General features: G+C 35.4%; 1 protein-coding gene across 1 annotated transcript in view; it reads right to left on the reverse strand.

The window, feature by feature from the left end:
* LOC110377768 (uncharacterized) overlaps window positions 1-24794 on the reverse strand; it is a 73722-nt gene that overhangs the window by 48203 nt on the left and 725 nt on the right. The window contains exon 2 of the mRNA XM_021336777.3: window positions 20041-20102. Coding sequence (XP_021192452.3) covers window positions 20041-20073 — 33 coding nt within the window. The 5' untranslated portion in view covers window positions 20074-20102. The remainder of the gene's footprint in view (window positions 1-20040; window positions 20103-24794) is intronic.

Genomic DNA, 24794 nt, shown 5'->3' on the forward strand with positions numbered 1-24794 from the left:
TGAATGTAATTGCCAGTAAATCTGGACAAATCCAGAGATTAATAAGTACAGGATTATTTGATTTGATATCCTAATATGGAGAATTTCTAATGTATGACCACCGTCTTATGCAAATCCTCGAAGGCCGTAACAAACTTCAAAAAGATGTAATTTATCAACTTCAATAATAGAGTTTCTACATAAGAGAGCTTATTCTTGAACAATATCCATTGCAGTTACAAATGATTAATTATAAAATATTATTAACTTTGATTCATTTTTAAGAAACGGTTTTCCGTTTCCAAGCGGGAATCCCAAGCAACGGCTGTAGATAGACGGTAACCCTGAGACAAGTCTGACTTGTATAAACTGTTTTCTTTCAGTTATTGAGGAGGTCAGAACATCCATAGCAACATAACGATAGCGGGTTAATGTAGAACGCGACAATCACGCATAAAACCGAAAATGTAACATCCTACTTTATATCTGGATCGCGCGGTTCAACGGTCTCCGGGTCCGGGTGCGGGCAGTGACTTGCAGTCCGTCGCCAAGTCTTCCGATAAAGTCACGCCGCCACCGCCGCCGCCGTCCGTGAGCCGATCATTGACAGATAATAACCACACAAATGCATTGTTACATCAACGACGCAAAATCGATAAGATTTTATACCGAAAGGAAAAACCAGGCCACACTGATATTTTACATCCAAATGTTAATTTTAGACCTACACATACAAATTCATGAATGCGCTCCACTAACTACTTCAATTCAGAAACAGGTCAGCGCACTAAGCAATAATGACAACTCTATAAAGAATATAATTAAGACGTACCGAATTTAGCGCCAAATCGCTTTAGTATAAGCCGAGGAATGGATTACACCTTGACAAGATCATTAAACACGTAACTACACTACTTAATTACTGAAGTTTCTCAGAGTACGCGCAGGTGCGAAGTAAAGCGGGTCGCATCTCCGCGCGGTGACGCGGGCGACCTTAACATGCACCTCGACATAGGCTCGTCCAATAATATTATGTTTATTAAATAAATTAATAACCTTGACATACCACCTACATGCTCCGTGCACAAAGTTAATTGATTACCTGCTTAATTATTGGAGTTATAAATGGAAAACATTAGTCAACCTCCCTACCTAGCATTCCATGAATATTTATATCCAAAGTCATGCATTGTATACAAACAATTGATTTTCCAACCTTCTGAAACGTAATCGTATTTTTGCTATTTAATGAAATAAATTGGCATTGGAATTAATCAAACTTTCAATACAATACTTACTCGTGTCGGCTGAACTAACAAAGAAATCTTTATTAATATCATAAAGTTCCGTCTTCCTTGTTACTAATGTAACATCGTAATGACAAGGTTACGATCAAAATTGCAAAGTTCAGTCCATTACTCATTCAAACTAGCTTCGGAACAAAACTTAACAAATGGTCCCGATATACATCTTCGAAAGTATTAGGTAGGTACAAGACGAGCAATAGTTGAAGATTGACAATAGATAGTCGAGTTTGGGGAGCTAAGTGTAATGCTTAATGATGAAGCTATGAAGCTAATTCGGGGGACCGTGGGAACTTCAGGACCTTTGGCCGAGGTGGTAGCTGACTGTGATGCAAGCGTCGCGGTCACGGGCAACTGGCTGCAGGTAATGTTTTAGGCGTAACATGCCATAAGGCAATGATCGTTAACAATCACCGGATTTGCTAACGAGATATGGAAGCAGCTGTAATGCGCTTCGAACGTTAGGTGTTGCGTTTACTCTCTACATAATTAACCGACTTTTTAACTAATGTGTTTATATGCAACTCTTGTATGAGACTGTATGGAAGTCACTATTTTCCGTAAAAAGTGGTAATAATCATTAATAATAGGTAACTTTCGTCACAATAGCGCAACACAAATACCGTAATTGCCCGCAAAGTCGACCATTAAAGTCTATTTGCATCATCAAAGTTTGGTCATTTTCCGCTATCATTATTTAAAAGCCACAATACATTAAACAACCAAAAATACGTTACATAATGCTCATGTATTACATATATCACGGATCATCGTAAATTATCACTCGTAGACTCCATTAGCATCGTAAACAAGGTTTATGGCAACCATAAACTGTGATAATAACAAGGTATGCCGCGAATAAAATTCAATAACACTAACATTAGAATAATGTTATGTTGTCTTTGGTCGGAGCACAGGCTAACGACACACAGACACACATACAAAGTTATGGTGTAACAGCTTACATAATAGTAATTCAAATGATCCATATCGTCATAATGCATGTCATAGCATCTTCATCTCTTGCAACAAAGTCTCGGCATGCATAACTCCGTTTACGAGTATGTCCGCGCATATATGCAAGTTTAATAAATATAAGAAAGCATCAACAGAAATACAACTGTGAACTCCAACAGAATAGAGCTCAGTTTACATTGTCACATTTTTTGCATGAAGCAAAAAGCACGGTAAGCCCGTTTGAGCTGAAATCGTCATGAATGAACGTTGCAAAATAATTGCGGCATCATATGCACAGTCAAGACTTAGGTCGTAAGGTTTTTGATTGGCAGATATTAGGAAATACACGTACGTGCATTCCGTAGTCACCAGAATTGCACAAATCATCTTTAAAACAAATAAAACTACAATTTGAGAGACGCAATAGATTCATGAAATCAAATTCCTTCATGAATTTAATTTAGGTAACTATTTCAATGTTTAAACTGACTTTTTGTTCAATTAATCTTGATAGATTACTCCTAACTGTGATTAAAAGTTATTGTTACACTTAATTTACTTGAATCTGTCGCAAGCGCAATCTTAGTCATACTATTTTATTATTTTTTATTTCATAATTTGCCACTTTACAACATTATGGATGGCCTACGTGTTGTCACTCAGCTAACCAAAGTTCTCACAAAAGGGTGAGGAGTCAATGAATAAGTATTAGTACGAAGCTTTCTTACGGTGAAGTGTTCAGACTTTTTCAGTCCCAAAAAACAACATGTGAAGTTCCGAGGATTTCAAGGAGGAAATATGTTAATTTTGGCCCAAAACAGCAGTATCGACTATTTTTCATGGCCGAGTGCATATTAGTCTTGTGTACTGCGTAGGCGTTCCGAAATGTATTTGATTTTTTCTTTTTTTTTCGAAATAAATGTGGAAACAGAATGGTCTGAGATGGAAGCCTCAAGGAGGCGGCGAAAATGTTTATCTATTATTTTAATCTGTTTATGTTAATCTGTGGTGCTATTGATTGATATTTGGATATTGTCAGTCATCGATATATATGTACTACGTACTAGATAGAACGTTCCGAACAAAAAGCTTACCACACTGAACTGCAGTGCAGACTATGCAGTGCCCAAAATGGCAAATCAGAGCGATTTTGACGCCTGCGTCAGATGGATGTCTATGAAACGACAATTATAAAATAGAAAATACATGTCAAGGTATAAACTTACACATATAAACTATTCGAGAGTCAAGTTAGTAAAATTACATACGCTGTTCATGCTATTACAACGCTTGTATATCATACTTTTCATTTATAATTCAATTTTACAAATATGCATTAATTTGTTCCCGCCCGCCATCTTAAATTATGGATTAAGAAAATCGTGCAGAAACAGATGTGCCATAAAACTGGCAGTAGGTAAAATATCAATGAAAACAGACTTCACTTTGTCATGGTATGTTCTTACTTTCAAGGAAAAATAATTAAATTCGCGAAAATTTGTGATAGCCCTCTTAAGAAAAAAAACATCGTAATTAATATTAAAAACTCTAAAAATAAGTTCCTGGTTTTAATATATTACATGATTTTGCATTCAATTAGATATAAATAAACTTTTTGATATATTACATGATTTTGAATTCACTTAGATATAAACTTTTTGAGTAATGAAAAATGTAGGCAAAATACGAGCGACACTTCAGCAATTAACATCAATGAGGATGACTACATGTCACAATACGTCAACGAGATGTCAACAGACGACATAAGCGGGTAAATTATTTGTATGGATGTTCTTGTCTATCGCTAGAATATATGTCAATGTTGTCAGTCTTGTCAGAAAATATAAATAATTCACATTTTAGGGAATTCAGGTCTAAACCGATGGAATGAAATAATTGTAGATTCGATAAAAGCAACTAATTCTACCCCACAAGTAGCAGTTTGTAAGTACTTAATGTGTCAGTAGCCCAGCTAGATAGTTATCGCTGTTTGTTCCAGACACAGCTAATATTACTATTAATAGACTATTGTTGTATTTTCGTAGACAGAATGGCCATTGACTTCGAATTGAAGTTATGAATGTACGAGTAAGTATACCATATCTTTCCAGACACTTAATATTACGCAGTTGTCTCTGTAATATGTCTCAATGACTATAGGTATGCAAATATGTGTAACTTTTAGCTATTATTAAGTGGCTGATATGTTGGGCGTGGTACCCTGGTGGGAAGGTGGGTTTGGGTTCAGTACTTGGTAGTTCTTGTTTCGTGCAGGAATCATATGGTCACATTTGAACACATACGACATTATGCATTTGGTTTATCTCTGCTTAACCCTTAAGCAAAAACAGGGTTAGTACGAAGATTTATCTACGTCAAGTATATCGTCACACTAACTCTGTATGTGTCTGTATGTATATTAAACAAATATGATTCTATCAACGCACTAAACCGGCGCACACGCAAGTACCGCGTGCGCTCCCAATGATTAATTTAATTTCAGATAAGACTATAATTATTATTTATCACAATCTATATCTCTGTAGCTTTCCATTCTTAACCCCCTTTGACTAATAATATAAACAAACGTCAGCTAACACATTTTGCAAACGTGCTAAGTGTAGATAAGCTTCGATATCTACGTAGTGGTGTGATGACATACGTATGCACAAAACCTTATCTTTAAGATTCATTGCCTCTTCTAATTCAATGGAGATCCGTAATCGAATCGCTGGTACATTCCTGGCATTTCATATAATAGCACATAATGCTGTAATTATAGTTGTAATCCACTGATACAAGTGGTTACCCATCCGTAACCTAGCGAATGCCTAAACGTCTGCAATATTGAAACTGACAAAGATTCCACAAATTATTTTGTCAGTACGGCAATAATAAGTAATATACTTCATACGTTTCCTTCTATAAAGGAGGTTGGAATACCGCGCAAGCGCAGGTTGGGCACGTTTTGGTATGAACACAAATGTCATGGCATTCGAGACACAAGGGCGGGACCGTTTGATTTATCCTTACATTTTGTAATTGTTACTAAACAGAGACGATTATCTCCTATAAAACAGACTCTTTTTAATTCAAACTTTGGGCAAACAAAAGACAAGACGAACTGAAAATTTAAATTAAAGTGAAGAAGGTCCAAACAGTCTTAACCATATTTTCCCACAGAAACGCGTTCCATGTCAGGCAGAAAACAGGACGAGAAGAGATATTGGTCAAGAAGAGGATAACTGCATAAACAGCGACGACAGAATGCGCCTAACAACTGACGGAAAACTCGTTAAATTTTAAGAAAATTACGACACCCTCTAATGCTGATTGCTTTGCAAGCTTTGGAAAACCAAGAGGAGAAAGAAAACCTAAGTGAAAAGTATGTTAAGGCAGAGGTAAATGAAATTATAGTCCTGTTAACTAGTGTCTTAGGGCTCGCTTTTTCAATCTTCTTGTTTTACAGACTGTATAAAGGTTTGACTATAAAACCTATAATTCCTTGTATTGCGTTGTTTGCTGTCTCTTTAATCTCTGCTATAAATATGATTATTGATCTGGCGACATAGATATTAAATGGATTTATGCTCTTATTATTGAATTTCTTATTTTGACTAAAACACCAGAAACGAATTTATTTGTTTAAAAAGATCTCTTTACGCAGATCCTAACAAAATTGATGGTGTATCCATAGCATGACATTACCGAGTAATTGCTATTTATCAAGGCTCAATAATGAAGCTTAACAATCGAAATACCTTGAACAGAACCAGGCATAGACAATCGATTGGAGACGCGCCCGCTAACAAAATGATTAATTGCATACTTGAGTAACAGTTCTAACGTAAATGCGTTCTGGTGACTGATTATTGCACCTGCTGAAAGTAGGCCCAATTGCTTATCTGTAGCTGGAAAAATGTCCTAATAGATAATGTAGCCTGCAATTTTATGCTGAATAAACTTAGGGGCTCTGGGATTTTTTACACAATTTTTACGCTTATTGTGAAAATAAGATCAATACAAAGAACACGAGGGTATAAAAATACTTTCATTCATTTAATGAAAACTTCTAGAGTTTCGTAATTCATTACGTACAATACTGATGCTAGGTAATCTATCATAGTGATGCATATCGACCGACATGGTTTTAGACAGATGGGCAGCGATTAATTTCACGACCTGTACATGATTCTATTGTTCTTCATACACTTTCACGCGTTATAGATATTCATTCAGATAGCTTTGTACGAGTATAGAGGCTCCATAGTGGCCCGGAACTTAAAACAATGACATTTCAAATGTAATGGATAGTCTTAGTAGACGCTCAAGCAGAAGATCGATCTAGTTATGTAAGAAGCCAAATAAAGGTGCCCCCGTTACACTATCGTAGTTTTAATGTCAACATGCTATGTTCATTGTAGAAGATAATTTTGTTATGTATTTGTGTATGCAACTACTTCTGTGTAGGAGTTGGACAATTGCGATATAAAACTCCCTAAAAGACCATCCATAGTTTTCCCATTGATGCAGTTTAATGAATACCTTTCCATTTTAAAAGGTCGTTTATATCCTATGTAGGTATATCACACATTAATTTACGTTAATTCTTACCGTGATAACCTCTTAATTGGATAACTAAAACTACGTAGTAAGAATAATCTTTCGGTTGACGTAAGTAATATAGAGTGAGTTCTTGTGCAATACAGGGTAGTAACAAATCAGTACCCGTTTCCTAGCAGTAGTAAATGCACGGAAAATTCTAAAGGTGATGGGTCAAAATGTTTCCCGATAGCCCTAACAATGAACCATGGAGACAAATGACGGACGTCCTTATCTAAATTAGGTGACGTCACGAATTCATCATGGCGGCTACTGTCTATACATTGTCGCGAATATGATAAGCGAGAAAACTGTCTCGAGTGCACGTAGACTGAGTACAGACTTTCTTATGTAGCTTTAAAAATTATGCATTTTTGTTTATCTACATTTTGAACAAGGAAAATCTGGTCCCGCCGCCGCCGGGGCTGCGGGATTGTTCGGAGTTGCCGCGGCTCTGGTACAAAAAAGGCCAACAACGGAACATGATGGATTTTTGGTCTACAGAATCTCACAAAAGCTTAAGTTAACAAATTACGTATTATCCTTAAAACATTTAAGTTCTTACAAATCATATCAGTTTAAAGTTTACGCAATGTAAATGAATAAATCAGGATCAATATGTCAGTGCGCAAAAAACAGTGCAGTATACAATTTCAATACTGGTTTACGTCCGACTACTTATCATTCATCATCTGGCTTTATTTAAGATGCTATCTCCAAGGATCGGTATCATACGATTATCGTAAGTTACACTCATATGTTTATGAGCTGATGATTTATGTAGGCTTACTTTAACTTCGTAACAGCTTTCGACCATTGGATAATCGCAATTATAACACTAGACGATATTTATGTAAACATAATTCATATGTTCACTAGAACTACTTCCTAATAGCACAGTTACAGGAACCGATATTATACAGGTTATGTTATTCCACATAATATTACATACAACTAGAAAAGAGAGCACCAACATTCATAACCGAACGTTAAGTGTTGTAAGGCAACGATTTCAAAAGATAACATGATTCCTCAATAGATGTGTACATGCTCATACTTATTGTATGACATTTAAATGACAAAAGACAATCACGTATAATTGTTCAGACGTTAAAACCCGTAATTAAAGCTAGGCAACATTTGGGAGTTTCGCAAACGGTGGCACGTCGTGACATATGGCACCGGTGTTTAATCCCCCGTAGCCAATCGCGACACGGCACCCAGGCGGCCATTACAAAGGGTGCTTCGAGCTTCGGTCACGCATACGCAACACGACCTCATTAATAACTATAAAAACAACTTACCATTATGCATCGTAAGATAAAATTCAGTAGGTATATGCAAATCAGAAATGGTATCGAAAGAAGCTCCATGAAGGTCTCTCAGACCCGCTAGATGCGTAACATGTCAAGGTCCTGAGACCTTGTCAACACTAACACGAACAGTCCTCAGAACAGATATTTATGTGAATATTTTCTGCATTTATAGAGTACTAGTTATTCTAAGGAAACATGTGTATCCAGTTAACAGAAATAATTAACTGGATTTTTTCTTCCGAACGTTTCAAGTTCTCATGCATACTATATGTTACATACCATATTAGTATTCCAACCAAACCTAATTCAAATTACAGTCATGTTATTAGTAGGGGTTTATAACAAAGAAATATTTGTAAGGCGTGTACCAAATTAGCACGTAATCAACAACAAAGTAGACCATGGTGTTATATCACTGTTGTCACGATTGCAAATGGTGTTAGACTGTACTCTAATTATAAGTTACTCGTACTCATAATTATATATAGCGTGCAGTAAATAAGCTAATTGAGTGTTTCAAAGATCTAGCCGAAGAGCAAACCAGTAACTAGAGGTCAGGCAAAGTTCAGTGCGCCTGCGCAGACCCGCCCAGCAGACAGATCTCCTGCATCTTACAACACGCACCAAGAATGTCGTAAATACTTAATAATTATTTAAACAAACGTAGACTCTAAAGTGCATGATTGTTAGAGTATTTTTTACAAATGCAAGCAATTACATCCTATTCAAATGTGATGTCAGGTATTTGAAGGCGACCATGCGAAGTCTTTTATCATTCCGTAATAGGCTCGTTCCACCTTGGAATGCATCTCTACTGACGAAGATAAATTAAATTTTACACAAAATAAATTAACGAATATTCAACTGAATAAACAATTGATAAATCAAAAGTACCTACGTTCTATTTTCTGCATCATTATGTATTTAATTTTGATGAACTTTGACCCTTATTAACTACTATCAAAGCGAGCGATGTTTAATTTTATAACACGTGACAGTTCAAAAATCATTTTAATTGCCGCCTAGTAACTGCTGATAAGTGATAACAAGAAAGGACTTTTGGAAATCGCAGAGCCGTCTTCAAGGTTAATGCTAACCAGATAATACCGGACACTATCTTCATTGTATGTTATTAGTATTTGATAGAAATCTTACTTTTTAATCATATCTTTTCCTTTGCAATCATTTGGTCTATCGGAATTCACACCTTGTGAGAGTGATTTCACTTAATCTATCATGAGATGGTCGGGTGACAGGAAACGATATATCAATATGCAAGCTAAAATATTTGTAAGAATGCGATGTGCGAAATGGCTATTAGCATTCTTGTTTACAGGTAGTAGAGGTTATATGTTAATTATTGAAAAGTTTTGTAATGGTTAGCAAAACTTGTAGACACGCGCTATGTTCAAGTCGTCTTAAAATTCTATAAAACTGATCAAATGTGTCTTTTATAAAACCTTGATAGTTGTATTCTATATAGCAGGTAAAGAAAGTGCGATTCTGTGGCAACCAATGCCCAGTTGTACAATATTTTTTTCATACCTACTGAATGCTGATTTATTACATATTTGTGGTAATATTACATTTCAATCAATTTTAATTAATTAATTTATAAATAAAAAGGAAAAATTACAACTATCTATAATTCATGGTCCTAAGGTTTCATCTTGAAAGGCCTCAAACATGTAATTGCCATGTTGCACACATAGGTACATATCAGTAAAAAAAATCATATCATTGAATATTTATAAATTAAGGGCTTATAATTACTAATCAACTAAATCCGGAGCATGCTTAACGACTTTATTATCTGCCATCTTGGTCCGATATTCGACCAAATGTAGTTCGTCTGAAGATAAATTAATATTTAGGCATGTTATTGTTTTCACACTGTAAATAAATGAAATGTCCACGCGTCGCGATAGTGAGAGATACAGAGGTAACTCGATAAAACTTATCTAGTCGCGATTTAGTCGGAACATATCGATAATTTCAACGTTCCTTCCAGTTTAGGTAATAAGCATTTTGTTTGATTTATTTTTCATGGATTTCAATTCATTGTTCTGTAATTGTCGGGGAATTACAATGACCTAAATAAGTGTAGGTAATACCTACCTTATTTAAAAACAATAGGTGCGACAACAGTTCTTTTAATAAACACTAGAAATCATTACCATTTTTTTCTCAATCTCGTCAAAAGCCAGATAGGAAACCAAGCCCTGACTAGTAAAACTTCATATGCCTTTTGGTAAGATGTTCACGCCTCTCAGAATTGTTTTGGAAAGAACATTACAGCTTCATTCAAATCCAGCTTCTTTTGGTAAACATAGCTTTTGAATATCGTCACAAAAGCAGATATTACAGAAGAACTTTCTCGAACAAGATCAAAAGGAGCTACCGGTACTAAAAGTCATGACATTTGGCGACTAGGTTCCCCGATTACTGGCCAGTTACATGTTATGGGTAACCACTATCGTTGAGCAAGCCGTTTGGCAAGCATTACGTGATGTACGCCCATGTACTCATCAATTAGTTTTTGCTTCCGAAATCATTTGCGCCATTGTAAATTAGAAATCTGATTATAAGTTACGGACTAATAAATGAGACCATTTTTACACGGCTGGCCTGTAAATTACTGCACTGCCTTGTAAAATTATTATTAAAAAACACTGCTGCTTTAACTTTCTTTCAGCATAACAAAAAAAAAACAAATGAAAGACATCACTGACAATAATTTATCTTCAGACGAAAATATCCAATGACAACGTGCTTATCCTATCTTGAATAATTCTAGAACCAAATGACTTTTTAATTGTGCTTTGCAGCATCTTGCAACCTCAACAAAATATTTTTGACGTCTAAATATTATGAGTGATGCCCCTTCTTGATTGCCTAATGAAGATTGTAGCTTTACAACGATGCCCCGAGCTAGTTTTGTCTCAACCTGACGTGCGTATAACTGGTGATTTATAAGCCCCAATTATCAATTACATGTAATAATACGAAGAGCAATGATGCAAGCTAGAGAAAAAACAATAAAGTGTGTCATCCCACGGTGAACGATATGTTACTTTCAAACCTAGTAGGACGTTACATTTGGATTGGCTTTTTTTGGACCGATGTTCTTTAACTGGTTGTGACAATATGCCAACTCCATGTCACTATCACACTATGCTGTGTTTCTTAATGTGTATAGAAGATTATCAGGAGCACATTGCAAGTTTATACCAAACTTTAAAAGGGGGCTTAGTTCCAAACACGGTTTTCCCAAAATAAGACTCTTTAATCTGAACTACAATAAATAATAAAATGTTGTAATATTAATTCTTTGTTAGTATATTATCTATATCTTATCGATATAAATGATTTAAAATAACTCATGCATGCAGTTGTAAAATGTAAGCCAGTCTGCAAGGGGCTAATGGAATTGACTCCTTTGGGGGCTATCATCTTTTTAAACGACAATTCATGAACTGTCCCCCATGGTTTGTTATCGTTATAGTAGTGTATTATAATTTTACTGCTTTAACGTTTTACAACACAGCAATCCGATTTATCTGATAAACCTTTGTCTGGGCATATAGGTAGAACAAAATGCACACGTGACGATTGTCACGCACTTTTCAGACAAAGGTTGACAGCGTTTCAAACTATCGGGTTCGTCGTGGAATGGTAAGCTTACCATGAAATCATAGATTTATTAAATTTTCCCCATATAAGTAGATTTAATCAAACTCAACATGGGAAAACAATACACCAGAGGCTTAAACGAAAGCTTAGCAAATCCCCTTTGTACGATAGTCAAGGAACATCACCGAACTTTCCACAAAAGAAATATCGTGAACTTTTGACCATAGCTTAATTGAGGCGGTGATTTATTCTTAAAATAACTGTAGGTATCTCTTAATATATCACACTATGTGGTACCTACACGTATGTAGGACGGGCATCTGATTGGAGAGCATCGGGGGCACTTATCGCAATGATAACCCCCGTCGGGAGGCCGGGTCTTGACATAGCTCGTTTATGCGATACGGATACATACTACTGTTAGAAAAGTATTACATGCTTTATCCGTTTGTGGTGTGATGATTTAATTTGCTTATGTACTTGTCGGTTGCAGGATGATAAGTAAGTAGGTACCTATACCTAGTGTTCTATAGCGAAGTTTATGCAATTTTATTCATTAAGTCTTTTATTGTAATCACACAGCTACTGTCTCACTTTTACATGGAAACCTTCAGTTTCATAGAATTCAATTGATGTTAGAAGAAGGTACCAACGGAACTTTACCTCCAAACTGGATTTTTTTATTGGATTTTAGAATATTACCTATGTTCTTGAAAATAAACATTTCCGCTCACTCATGATGACATTATCAATGACACACTACAGTTAATGATTAGAGAGAACCAGTAACAAAACTTCTTCTAATTTCTTGATGAATATTTCGACACGCGCCCCATCCACGTGATATATAAATCCCAAATAATATGAAATATCAACAAACTACTCAGTTACTAGCATTAATTAATGTTGATAAGCGTTTATATAAAAATATACTGCGCAAAAGCAAGCCGATAACATCGGAAAATGGACGGGTGCTCGCTCTAATAACACATACACACATGAGAAAATGAAATCATTGTTTATTATTTTTTTAATTACTTTTCGTTTTAAATAAATGTTAACTGTCAAAACATGCGGTTTATTTTTCAGGTCGCTTTGTCAACTACGTATTGGCTGCATAGAAATTGATAGGACTTTTATATCAAAGAAAGCAGACTGAAAAAAGTCACATAAGTATATATAGTTCACAAAAATATATGTACGTGACTACTTATAAACTTGAGCAAGTGACCCCGGTTATAAATTCGAATAATTATTCGATTCATTATATTATTTCCAATAAATCAAAAACCTTTTCACAAAGCCATATGATATAATTGGCATTAAGCACTCACATAACCGAGCTCGTAAAACAATTCCTCTCGTCATTATTCAATCATCATTTTCAGAGAACTTTGCCCTTTAATTAGCAATAATAATAAGGTTCAATAAAAAGATATAAAAAGCCCGTTATGCCTTTACCGAGCGTACTTACTTCATTAAGTTTATAGGTCCACAACCGCATGTTTAAAAAGAAATATAAATTTCCAAAACATTTAAAAGCCAATCAGGGATTGACAAATATTATATGCTTTTAGTGCAATATTTACATAACAATTACCGCAAACATTTAAATGAATAATTTTAAAATGCCAACAACATTAGCAAAAGAAAGCGTGTATGACAAATTCTTATTTAAATATTTAATTAATGAATACAATAACACAATTAGCATAATAAATATTAGGCACGGCGATTAGTTTAGATTAGTTATAGATATGAATAGTTATTGGCAGCCGCCGACAGATGTGATAGAGACATTATTAAATTCCTACATGTTATGTTGCAGGAAAAGTGGCCGACAGCCGTCTAGCCAGTGGACTTGTCAATCAAGCGTGTGGTAAGATCTTGAAGAAAGTTTTACGAGAATCACAGACGAGTTCTGTCGCGTATCAAATGTCAGACGCCTGGAAAAAGTTAGGTAACCCATACCTATAAGTGAGTCACGTGACTGTTATATAGAGGGTGCAGTTTTTCTTACTTAAGTGTGAAAAATGGATATAACATACATATAACACCACGCAATCATTTTCAGAGTATATATTAGGCGATTATACAGAAGGCAATAAGGTAATTTACAACCGAATAATAAAACCTACACAGCCATATGGCCACACCCATACGTTCTCTTTAACCCCTGCACATGCTAAATTTGAAAGTGCTAAGTACGCCCTTCGCGAATGTAACTGCGAAATAATTAAGTTCCCAATACACGAAGGACGGTCATTAAATCAAATGTTAATAGGTTAAATACGTTGTCAACTGGTGATATAAGTGATATGTCACTGTACTAATGGGCAGTTTGCAAACAGGAACATTTCACAATCTGTACATTGTATCATGCTGTCCCTGAAAGTAACACAATATATACTAGAGATATTGGGCCAGGTGGCACCTTCACACACGTGAATAATATACAGCATGTACCTTATGACGAAACTGATCCAAAAACTATTCAAAAACACGGAAAAACTTCAAAGAAAACCATGTAAAACGAACGGACGTAAAATTTTACTTTTAAATGTATTGTAAAAGACGAGGCGTCATTTTATAGCACTCGTAAATTAAACTAACACGGTTCCGACTAAATTGTGAAACTTTTCTTGTAGCCAGTTTATCAAGAGAGCTTGAACAATGTGTCAAGTTGTAACTCTATAACCGAAAACATTATAGGTAACAATGGTGAACTCTATGGAAAATTAGGAGCAGAAAATTTGTATCAGGCTGATAGTTTATAAGCTGCTAAAATCAATAAAATAATTATCATCGATCTATAATACTTAATCCTCGTGATTTTGTTAAAGTTCAAATTACGAATAGTATAATGTAAATCATTTTAGTTTCAGATAAGAGGCCTCAAGTAGGCCGGATTGATACCGAACATGTGACCAAGCGACCAGACGTGACGAGCGAAATGTACTCCTTACAGACTACCTAATGAGTTCCTAAGACTTTCCATTAATATTTCATGTAGTATGACACTAATGACAGCCCTTATCTATCATTAATATTGTTCAATTGAAATTAATTAATGTAAGTGTACGTTCATGTCCTTACTATGTATTACTAGAAAACGAAGAATGAATCCAACTCTATTTCAAAGAAATTGTGCGTTCATGGAATAAGAATCTACGCATTCTGACCCTTTATTTCTCTAAGTATATCTAATCATAACAGAACAGGTACCTACTGATTATGTAATTATCTGTTGATAAATACCACTATCTAAAACCGTTCCTAAAGACCGGAATATTTGGTAGGTAAACAGACAATAATAATGTAGAATCGGTATATTTTGCTACCAAAACAAACAATACCTAATCATTATTATGTAATATAATTAAATTATTCTTTATTTAAATACAATAACAACTTTTTGCTTCACGTGTAAAAATAAAGACAAAAACAAACACAATATAAAAAAGATTGATGATTTGCAAACATCAAACCATTTATGAACTTATGGCCATAAACAAAGATCGGATTTCCTGATTCAAACATCGAATAAAGACGTATGGGCGTTGTCTATGCATTATTTATAAAGGTTTTATAGCTACGGAGGTATATACAGGGAGTGATAGAAGTAGGAAATCATCAGTGACTGCTCTATCAGTTGTCTATGCCCCGCGTTCGCAACAAAGGAACGGAAAATACCGATCTCTCATGAGATACGCTTATCATTGGGTTATAATGCTGAAGATGTTAATAATGAAAGCTATCAACACATTTTACGGACTTTGTGCTAAAAGGAAATGTTCTTGCGAAATTGTCACAGGAAATTAAATAACGTAACATTTTGTCGAACTGCTTTGAAATTTTGAGGTTATTTTTTGTAACTGCAAAAGTTCAGATCCTGTAACTTTTTTGACGGTTTAACCTATGATAACCATTAAGTTAAGCATCATAACAAAAAGGGCATTCAATTCTCGGTAAACTATGAACCGAAAAACATCTACTTAAGTTGGCACAAATGTCAGGGTCACACAAAAATTCCTTTGTGTAGACGCAAAGAAACAGTTATTAAATATGAACCGAATTTACCGATCTGTTATGTTCAGACACTCCGACATTGAAATACTTAGATAATAGCAGAAACGTGACTCGTCCCTATTCGTAAACAGAATTGACAAACTATACGAATATCAAAGCTTAACTACATGGGTTGCATGCTGAATACTTATGAGGCGAGAAATGAAAAACCATAATTGTATTTTAAGACCTATAATTGTAACCATATTTCAAGCAAAAAATAAATTCTAATTCTAATTAAAAAAGTGTTTCCTAAAAGTTTAGCACTTCGGTTTTTCCGAAAAGTTGAGCATTTTAGGAAGTACTTAATAAGAACTTGTTGCGTTAAGTTTTAAACGTAGACATAATTTGCTGAAAAATACGTAAACAATCTTATGTATATAAGGTACATTCCCCGTTTTCATTCCCATCCTGGAGGAAGCTATTACACACAGGTATTTGGATACTGGTTACTTACTTATTACATAAATATTTGACATTTAGTATCGTTTCTAGTTTAAAGAACTTGTATAACTAAACTGAATTAAGTTAGAACGTTAAGTCACTGAAAGTGAAAGGATTAGCAAGTGTCATGTATTATCTAGTTTAGATAAAATTCACTATCACGACAGGAAGAAAAACATCCGTTAAATTGAAATTATTTGCATAACTCTCCCAGCCATACCTACGTAAATATGATCTAGAATTAGTCTTATTTAAAACTGGCTGATTCCCGCGTTATGAGAACACAACTTCCTTTAGTCGGGTAAAAAGTAGCTTATGACCTTTCCCATGCTATAGACATTCTGTGTAACAAAAATCTAAATGGTTTCAGTACTTTTGGCGTAACAACGCAACAGATAGTCAGAAAGTTACTTTCGCATTTTTCATATACCTAAGTAAGGATGTTTGGTAATTCATCTAATTAGGTAAGTAAAGTGATAGGCAATGTTATTGAGGAAGTAATTAAGAGATGCATTAACACTTCAAACGTGATTGAATAATTCATTTTCGCTAAACGCGCTCATTACACATCAGTCATCAAGTGCATTAATTATTGAATTGTTTTTTAATGGTCAGCAGTAGAATACGTCCGTTTTACACAAATACGTATTTATCTGAGGTTTCCCAACCTCATTTATACATATTAAATTGAAAATGTACTAAAAGCAATTGGTAACAAGTATTGCAGTAAGATTGGGGAAATATCAAACATTTTTGCTGAGGAAAACATAACTTTTCTTACCTAAGTATTTTAGTGTGTATTTCTAGGTACCTACATACATTCGAATGTGTCGAACGATGACTCTGCCCCAATGCGGTGCAAATATAGTGGAAACGGACACCCCTTACACCCATGCATAGCAGGCTGTATGATTAATTGCTGATCCTATAGTTTATCTTGCTGTGTCACCGAGGTACAGTCGTGACGAGATCAGCCTTCGTATCTCAAACAGGCTGGATAAATTAGAATACAATAGATCTACACCTTACTTGTAATTAATATGCAAGTGTATTGGAACTTATATGAGTGTATGACAAAACCTGTCGAACGGTACCGCTGTTATTTTGACTATCCGTTATTGTAACCCTTCGAATACTCTGTGGACATCACGAAGCCCGCTTAGCGTACTATGTTTCTTGTTGCTTTCGAAGACCTCTCAAGCCCTATTGGCTCCGTTTACCACATATTCACGTCATCTTCAATGTGTCTGCTTGAGTGGCAGCTCAAAATCATCATGAAGCCACGGAGCGGTCGTGATCGCTCCGCTCGCTTGCCGGATGACGGCTGCCTCCAATCACGCTCCGCTTGCCCAACCACACCTTAAGTATATTACTACGTTACAAACAAATATCGAGCAAAAACGATATGTCGGAACTAAATGATCCAGTTAATCATACGCTCATGTATATTTAAACATTCCACTCGCTTTTTGCGCCCAGTTTGATTTATTGTATTACATGATTATGTTTACACGATGCATTGCTAAATTACATTATCTTGTGGGACAATGAGGCTTGCAATAATACCGGTACCTAATGTCGACAGCAGTAATAGCGATGAATTATACCGTACAGCTCGTACATATTAAAACAGTATACAATGATTTATTTGATTTAGTAATTGATTCGTCAAAAAGCTAGTGCAGGTTATGTTATAACAGCAATTTTTCCATTGAGCATGTGACCTTCTTTCCTCAAAACTTGAATTCGGGATCGGCGTCTGATTACGGACACCTTGACCCACGACGACAACCATGACATCGAACCTGTTTCGATCTCTCCACATGTCGAGCCGATCATCAAGGCGAAGCTAATGGCTGCGCTACTCCGCACTAACGTGACGCGCGTTCGATTCCACGCGAGCAAAAACCAATGGGGACAAATACCTTTCCCAGCAATCATCTCGCTATATCTGGTTTATGAAACAAAAATGTGAGAAACAAATGAATTCGTCGGCTGCACGGCACGACACTTGTATTCTGATTGCAGGTTAAACGCCGACGATGATTGCCCGCTAACACAATACGGGTTACATAATGCAACTTTACTCAAACTGTGCGGAACTACGTTTTAATTCACGAAGGTTAGTAACATTAGGGTAAATACGCATGAAGGCAAGCACAGGACCTGGTAGGACAATAGTGAACGCGAAGCCTTGGTGGCCGACTAATGAGTAGGTATGCCATGAGTGGAATGTCACAGGCGCACGACATGCCCTGCTGTGACACACCACGGTTGATTGAGGAACTCAGCTGTTCTTGGACTGACAAATAATGTATTCTTTAAACGGGAAACATATATATTTCAATAAGAATAAAAGACTAAATAGAAAGTTTGGCAATTTTTCTCACGCTCTTCGTTGGAACACTGTAAGCTGTTCTATCGATAGTTCCTTATGTTAAACGGCTTGATAAAAGACATAAAAGATCGTAACTTATAATTGGGTAAAAGTACAAGTTTCTCCAAAACCTCTCGAAAAAGGTTTTCATCATTTGGCACGCTAATAGAATTGGCCTCCACAATCCATCAGTCACACACAAGCCGATCGTACACTCGGCGTATTATTGCACCATTATGCAAGTACCCGTGATTGCTGACCACAGCCAGGTGTACGTGAATTTGCACAATTTCCATAAACAAACATAGCAGATACGAGATAAAAATTGCGATCACGAAAACGCATGCCTACACGGCACGGAGGACAAAAGACTCTACACGGTAAAATAATCTTAGAAGCAATTTACGCAATCAATTTGCATACAAACTGCTCTATTGTTTATGAAGTTCATACAAGCTTTTAAAGTGCTTTGGATACAGTAAATGACAGTGCTATTAATTTAGCTTTTAATACAATTAGATCAGATCTTGTTTATGAGGTCGAGAACATTGTGATTCTCTCAGTAAACTCCACGCTCACTCGAGCAAAGTATCTAACCTGAATATTATGTTTTTATTCGCGATATTTATTCATTATTAATTATATTAATAAATTAATACCCATAAAAGCGACGAATGAAAGACAATTGCATGCAGCAGAGATGAGAATGTTAAGAGAATCATGGTATTAGCATGTGATGAGGAGGAATGAAAATAATGTTGAGAGGAAGGTTTTGGGCATAAACGGGGACAGATATAGTGGAAGAGGACGACCAAAGAAACGATAAATGGATTTTGTGTAAGTCGAGATGGTTAGAAGTAATGTTTATTGTAAGATGACGGCACATAAACGAGTGTGGAAGAAGATATGCTGCGCCGACCCAAAAATAAAATTGGGGTAACGGCAGGAGCATGATGATGATCCATTATTCAAATTAATCATCCAATCCCTCTCCATTAATAAGAAATGTTTTTGCCAACACTATCAAAGACCGAAATTTCACGCGGAACTGAATTATTATCAAAGTCAAATAGACCTTCATACAAAAAAATAAGAGCATCTTAGTATCTAACCGCAGATAAAAACAGTGGTGTGGTCAGCCCGTCCCAGTGATCCGTGCTACTAGCCGACTGGTTCAATGTGACTCGGACAAAAGCGAATAAAAACAAGACACGGATGTTTACCGGTTTCGCGCGTTTTCTTGAAAACGATGGCACAAGATAACAAAATAAATAAAAATATAATGCAATAGCGACGAGAAATTAGAATAAAAAAAGTGTAACAAATTCTCTAAAATGTCAAAATTGAAAATGGAACTAACCTTAAACACAATTTTGTCCTTCTCCATGTCCATAGAGTTTTCTTAGACTGGGTTCTGCAGTTCTGTAACAAATAAAAAAAAATAGAAATTAATAAAGTAATTGGCGATTTAGATTAGCACTTCAAAGAGCTTAATCGATTCTGAATTGATTTAAATTAGTGTTACGTTATTCTTGATTGATGTATGTGTAAACTGAATTATCGGGTGACAAAAAATGGTTTGCTCTTTATGTCACCCATTAATTATGATAGTTGCCAATATTTGTCACAACAAAATAATATCAATTAATACTTAACGAACAGGCAAATTATTGGCGGCAAGTATATCTTTAATTGGATTAGATTGGCTCGGTTTTTTGCATTCAAACTTCTTAATCGATCTTGAGCAGCTAACAACCCAATCGATCGTCCAATTAATTAAGTACAAATTATCTAAGCTTAAGTATTTGACATTACATTGAGTTTTTGTGTGTACTCAGTTGACTGTCTATATATCTCAATACACCTAGATATATATAATTCAACTATAATAATATTAGTAGGTATATCGATCACTGGACATAAATAAGATTTGTAAAGTTTGTCATCATCGCCACATTATGTATTGCATCCTCTGCCGTGTTTCATGAAATATTGCCAATCTAATAGAAGCATGTAAAATATTACTTTGTAATTCATACATTTCTCTATATTTGAGTACACTGTGGACCATATTATCTAGTGACTGTAATGTCTTTAAATATCTATGTTTCCAGTTCTAGCCACAAACAGCTACCCTGCTCAGTAGCGTGACATCAGAAATTCATTGATTTTCCATGTTTGATTTTCGTGTTATTTTGCTTTTCCATTGATAGTGATACCCAAGAATAGATAGGTAGTCAGTCCACAACTGCAGGGACTAATGACAATAATAGCTCTATGATGACTTACTCTTAAGTTATTAACACAAAAATACTTCAATCTTACATCACCATTTCTCAAAACATGAAGCATTTCTATCAAGCACGTAAACGCCATAAACCTATTCTATAACGAACTTTTCACGGGCTTTAAAAATACTTATCTATCAATAGATCGATTGATCGCTCGTTTAAAGTAACTTACGAATGATGATGTTGGTAACATCGCGACGGTATTAACAAGACTCGTTTAACCGCATCTTATACAGATTCATTTGAATGCAAGTTACTGAGTAACATTGAACTTTGACCGGCGCCGAGTTAAAAAATCTAACATTTTGTGTCCATTGGGTTGTGTTTAAATAAAATTAAGTGATTACAGATCGTATAACTATTACGATTTAAGAAAATAAGAATGTAGATGATGATAAATTGCATTTGTCTGGCAGTTCACATTTCTAAACATTTCCAGAACCCCATTTTCCTTTTTAACTAATCGAATAAAAAACATGAACTGACGAAATGTAGAAAACCTTAATTTATTTCATTTTCACTTAGCGCAGCATTATCTTGATTATACTATAATCTTGATCAATGGACTTCATTATTTCAACAATATATTTATATGTAAGTAATTATTAACCAAACCAATAACTAAAATTATCATTAATCAGTGTCCAGAAATTGTACCAGCTACTTAGCTATTGAATTTCAATAAACATAATGAGGTTAGAGAGGTTTAGGACCAGAGCATCAATTCCCACGGCATTGCAGAATCGCGCCGCTATAGAAAGTAATTAATACGAGCTCGACTTACTTATATAAAACGGTAACGAAGCAACTGATATTTAAGGGGCGATTTCTTCATCTTAACTACTAATTAATATCTCAAATGCAGTTTAATGCGTACAGACAGCCATTGCGCGTGACTAGACTACACCAAAATACCCGCACACTTTTTTTTCTAACATAAATCTTATTCTTAATTTGAGTTATGTCATCGAGATGTGAGCTTAGAAGATTGATGCTCTAATCAATTTGTATCTGTTTAGTTTCATCATTTTTGTCTGCCTTGTTAAACAGCATCTATTATTCGAAGTCAGTTTGCATTAATTTACAGAAGATTTCTTTATGTAAACTCGTCTTTTCGTTTACTTATGCTGTTTATTCTAAAACTGTTCCTTAGTGGATGCAAAGGTACTGCTTTTGAATAACAATAAACTCTCTCTAGACAGATCAACAGATTGGAGTTTTCGTAAAACTAATAGGCAAAGAGCTATAAGTAGAGGTCGAGAGTTTGTTACCACTCAGGCGAAGTATACCTACCTACACTTATAGTTTTAAACATTTACTATACCCTATCCACGGAAGCAAGAGCTAAAAGGTAAACAAAGAATGACACTTTTTCAAGATGGCGATATAACCCGACCGATGACAAAACGTCACATTTTTGTGTAAAATGTTCGCAGTATCTGTGATTTTGGCATCGGTCGGGTTATACCGCCATCTTGAAAAAGTGTCATTCTTTGTTTACCTTTTAGCTCTTGCTTCCGTGGATAGAGTATAGCCATAAGCTCATGTATATTAGGCCTTTCCTACGACAAGCCGCTGAGCTCCATCTTCAAATCTCCTTCGAACCCTCACGGATCTCGTTACAGAGCATTTACTAAGTTTGCCAACACGCGATCACAACTTACGACCTACGAAATCCCCGTGTTGTATTCTATGAGATTTTTATTTTTCCAAAATAACGTGGTAAGATAAGGTAATAATGGGATACTATAACGAGAGGCGCTTAAATGCACTCCGAAGATGTTGCGGTGAAAGTGGATTGTGCACGCTGCACGTTCTTCCTGTAAGTTTCTAACGACTTCAATTATTGAGTGCACTTACCTCTTTAGGTGCAAACCAAATGGTCTGTTGAACTTTATCGGTCGTACCACAAAAACTTTTAAACGCGCGTTGAACACTTGTCTAAAAAATGTGGCTGCAAAAAGGACCTTATTACAACGTCATTTAAATCAGTAATTTTTTTAGACAAGTGTTCAACAGACGTTTGACGATTTTTTTGTGGTACGATGGTATCTGTTTACAAGATCGCAGTATGTGAAGGTACAATAGAAAAACTAGACAATAACGCTGCATTTTTTCCGTGTCGAAACCTATTTATTAAGCTTAAGAGCTTTATCGCGCCTTAATTCTCTGTGGATTGCGAATGAAATAAAATTTTTACAACCCTTATATTAATGAGAACTATTTTAATAACTACTTTGTCATAAAGCTGTTGCAAGTTTCCTGTTAATCGTCATGGCCCAATAGCCAACATCTCAGCCCAACTCCATGGATTCGAATATTCGATGGGTACCTGCGTGTGCCAGAAGTTCTGCCTATTACTTATCTAAGTACCGTATATAACTTGTATTGTCTTCTAAAGTCCCTTCATGGTTATATTGAGTGACTGCGCAATCAGCAGGTATGTAGGCAAGCTGGCAACCTGACAATATGGCAATCACGTGCAACAACCACTAAAATATACGATCGCCATTATCTTTGCCAATTTGAGCTTTGGCAGTTTACCTTCTTCAATTTGCCTAACTCTGATTCGTTTGGACACACTTCGTACAATATCTAAGAAATGAAGAATATTCAAACAATGTTCGATGCATAAGGATCTCAAGTTCAATGATTGATTAATTAACTCCTTTAATTAATAATGTATTTACTTATCTGGTTGGAAACTAATTATTTAAATTACCTATGTATTACTACAAAAATACCAATTAAAATTGTATCTTTATTTACTTTTAATATCTAACACATTATTTGAACCCAAATTGCATTTAGGGCAAGCTGTTTGCATTTGTCTAACATGTCAGTTCAATGTTTATGTCACGTTAACCAAAATAATGAAATGGCTATTGTTTCCAAAATATCCTGGTAGGTGGGCGATGTACTTAGATACTTATGTACATCTGCGAAGAATCCGCTATGTCCAGCGTTACGTAATGCGATGTTACCGACAATAATTGTGCAATGCATACCGATGTGCCCATGTTTGTTGCTAACTGTCAGCTAATCTGCTGACCTATATAAATATGCTATACTTACTTACTTGCTTGGAAATTGATTAACCCACGTAAAAGAATTTAATGAAGCGATTTGTTACGTAAATCCGTAACAATCGGTGGTCATGTAGCATTTCTTATTAGGTACCTAATCCAAAGTAAGTAAGTCCCAAATATTAAGGCAAAGCTGCCGGCTGAAAGTTTTCAGTAAACATTTGGCCATAATCACTAAACTGGTACACGCACTGTCGGTCTGTCACCCAAAAAAATCAAATATCTAAATTCAACTGATGATGTAGAATTAGACATAGGTAACAGAAATCGACAATTTCCTTTTCGCCTAATGTCGGAAAAAGTCTCACGTGCCGACGGATTGATTTAAAAGTCTGTCGATCTGTACCTACGGAAACTCATCAATATCACTTAGAGAAATAAATATTCATGAATTTTGAACAGGAAGCCAATAAACTGTGTAATTGCAATTTAATTAACAAGCTTCAATTGTTTAAACATTTTGATACTAATATGAAATTAATAACGATGTTTTGCAATCCCTATGAAATCGTTTCTTCAGACTGCGTGATATCGATTGGTCGGAATGAAAAGGATGCCGGTTTTCTAAGCGGAAAACGTGCTAATTTATCATCCATCAAGGTCATATTATCATTAGATTTTTGTTACTTAAAAGTATTTTTTAGTTTTAAAGCAATACCGACAAGCTGTTGCCATGAACTTCGGCCGCGTGGTCCTCATTTTAACCTTTCGAGGCGTCAATTTATTTAATTCTTCCT

The sequence above is a fragment of the Helicoverpa armigera genome, chromosome 3, assembly GCF_030705265.1.
Source record: "Helicoverpa armigera isolate CAAS_96S chromosome 3, ASM3070526v1, whole genome shotgun sequence".
Classification (NCBI taxonomy): Eukaryota; Metazoa; Arthropoda; class Insecta; order Lepidoptera; family Noctuidae; genus Helicoverpa; species Helicoverpa armigera.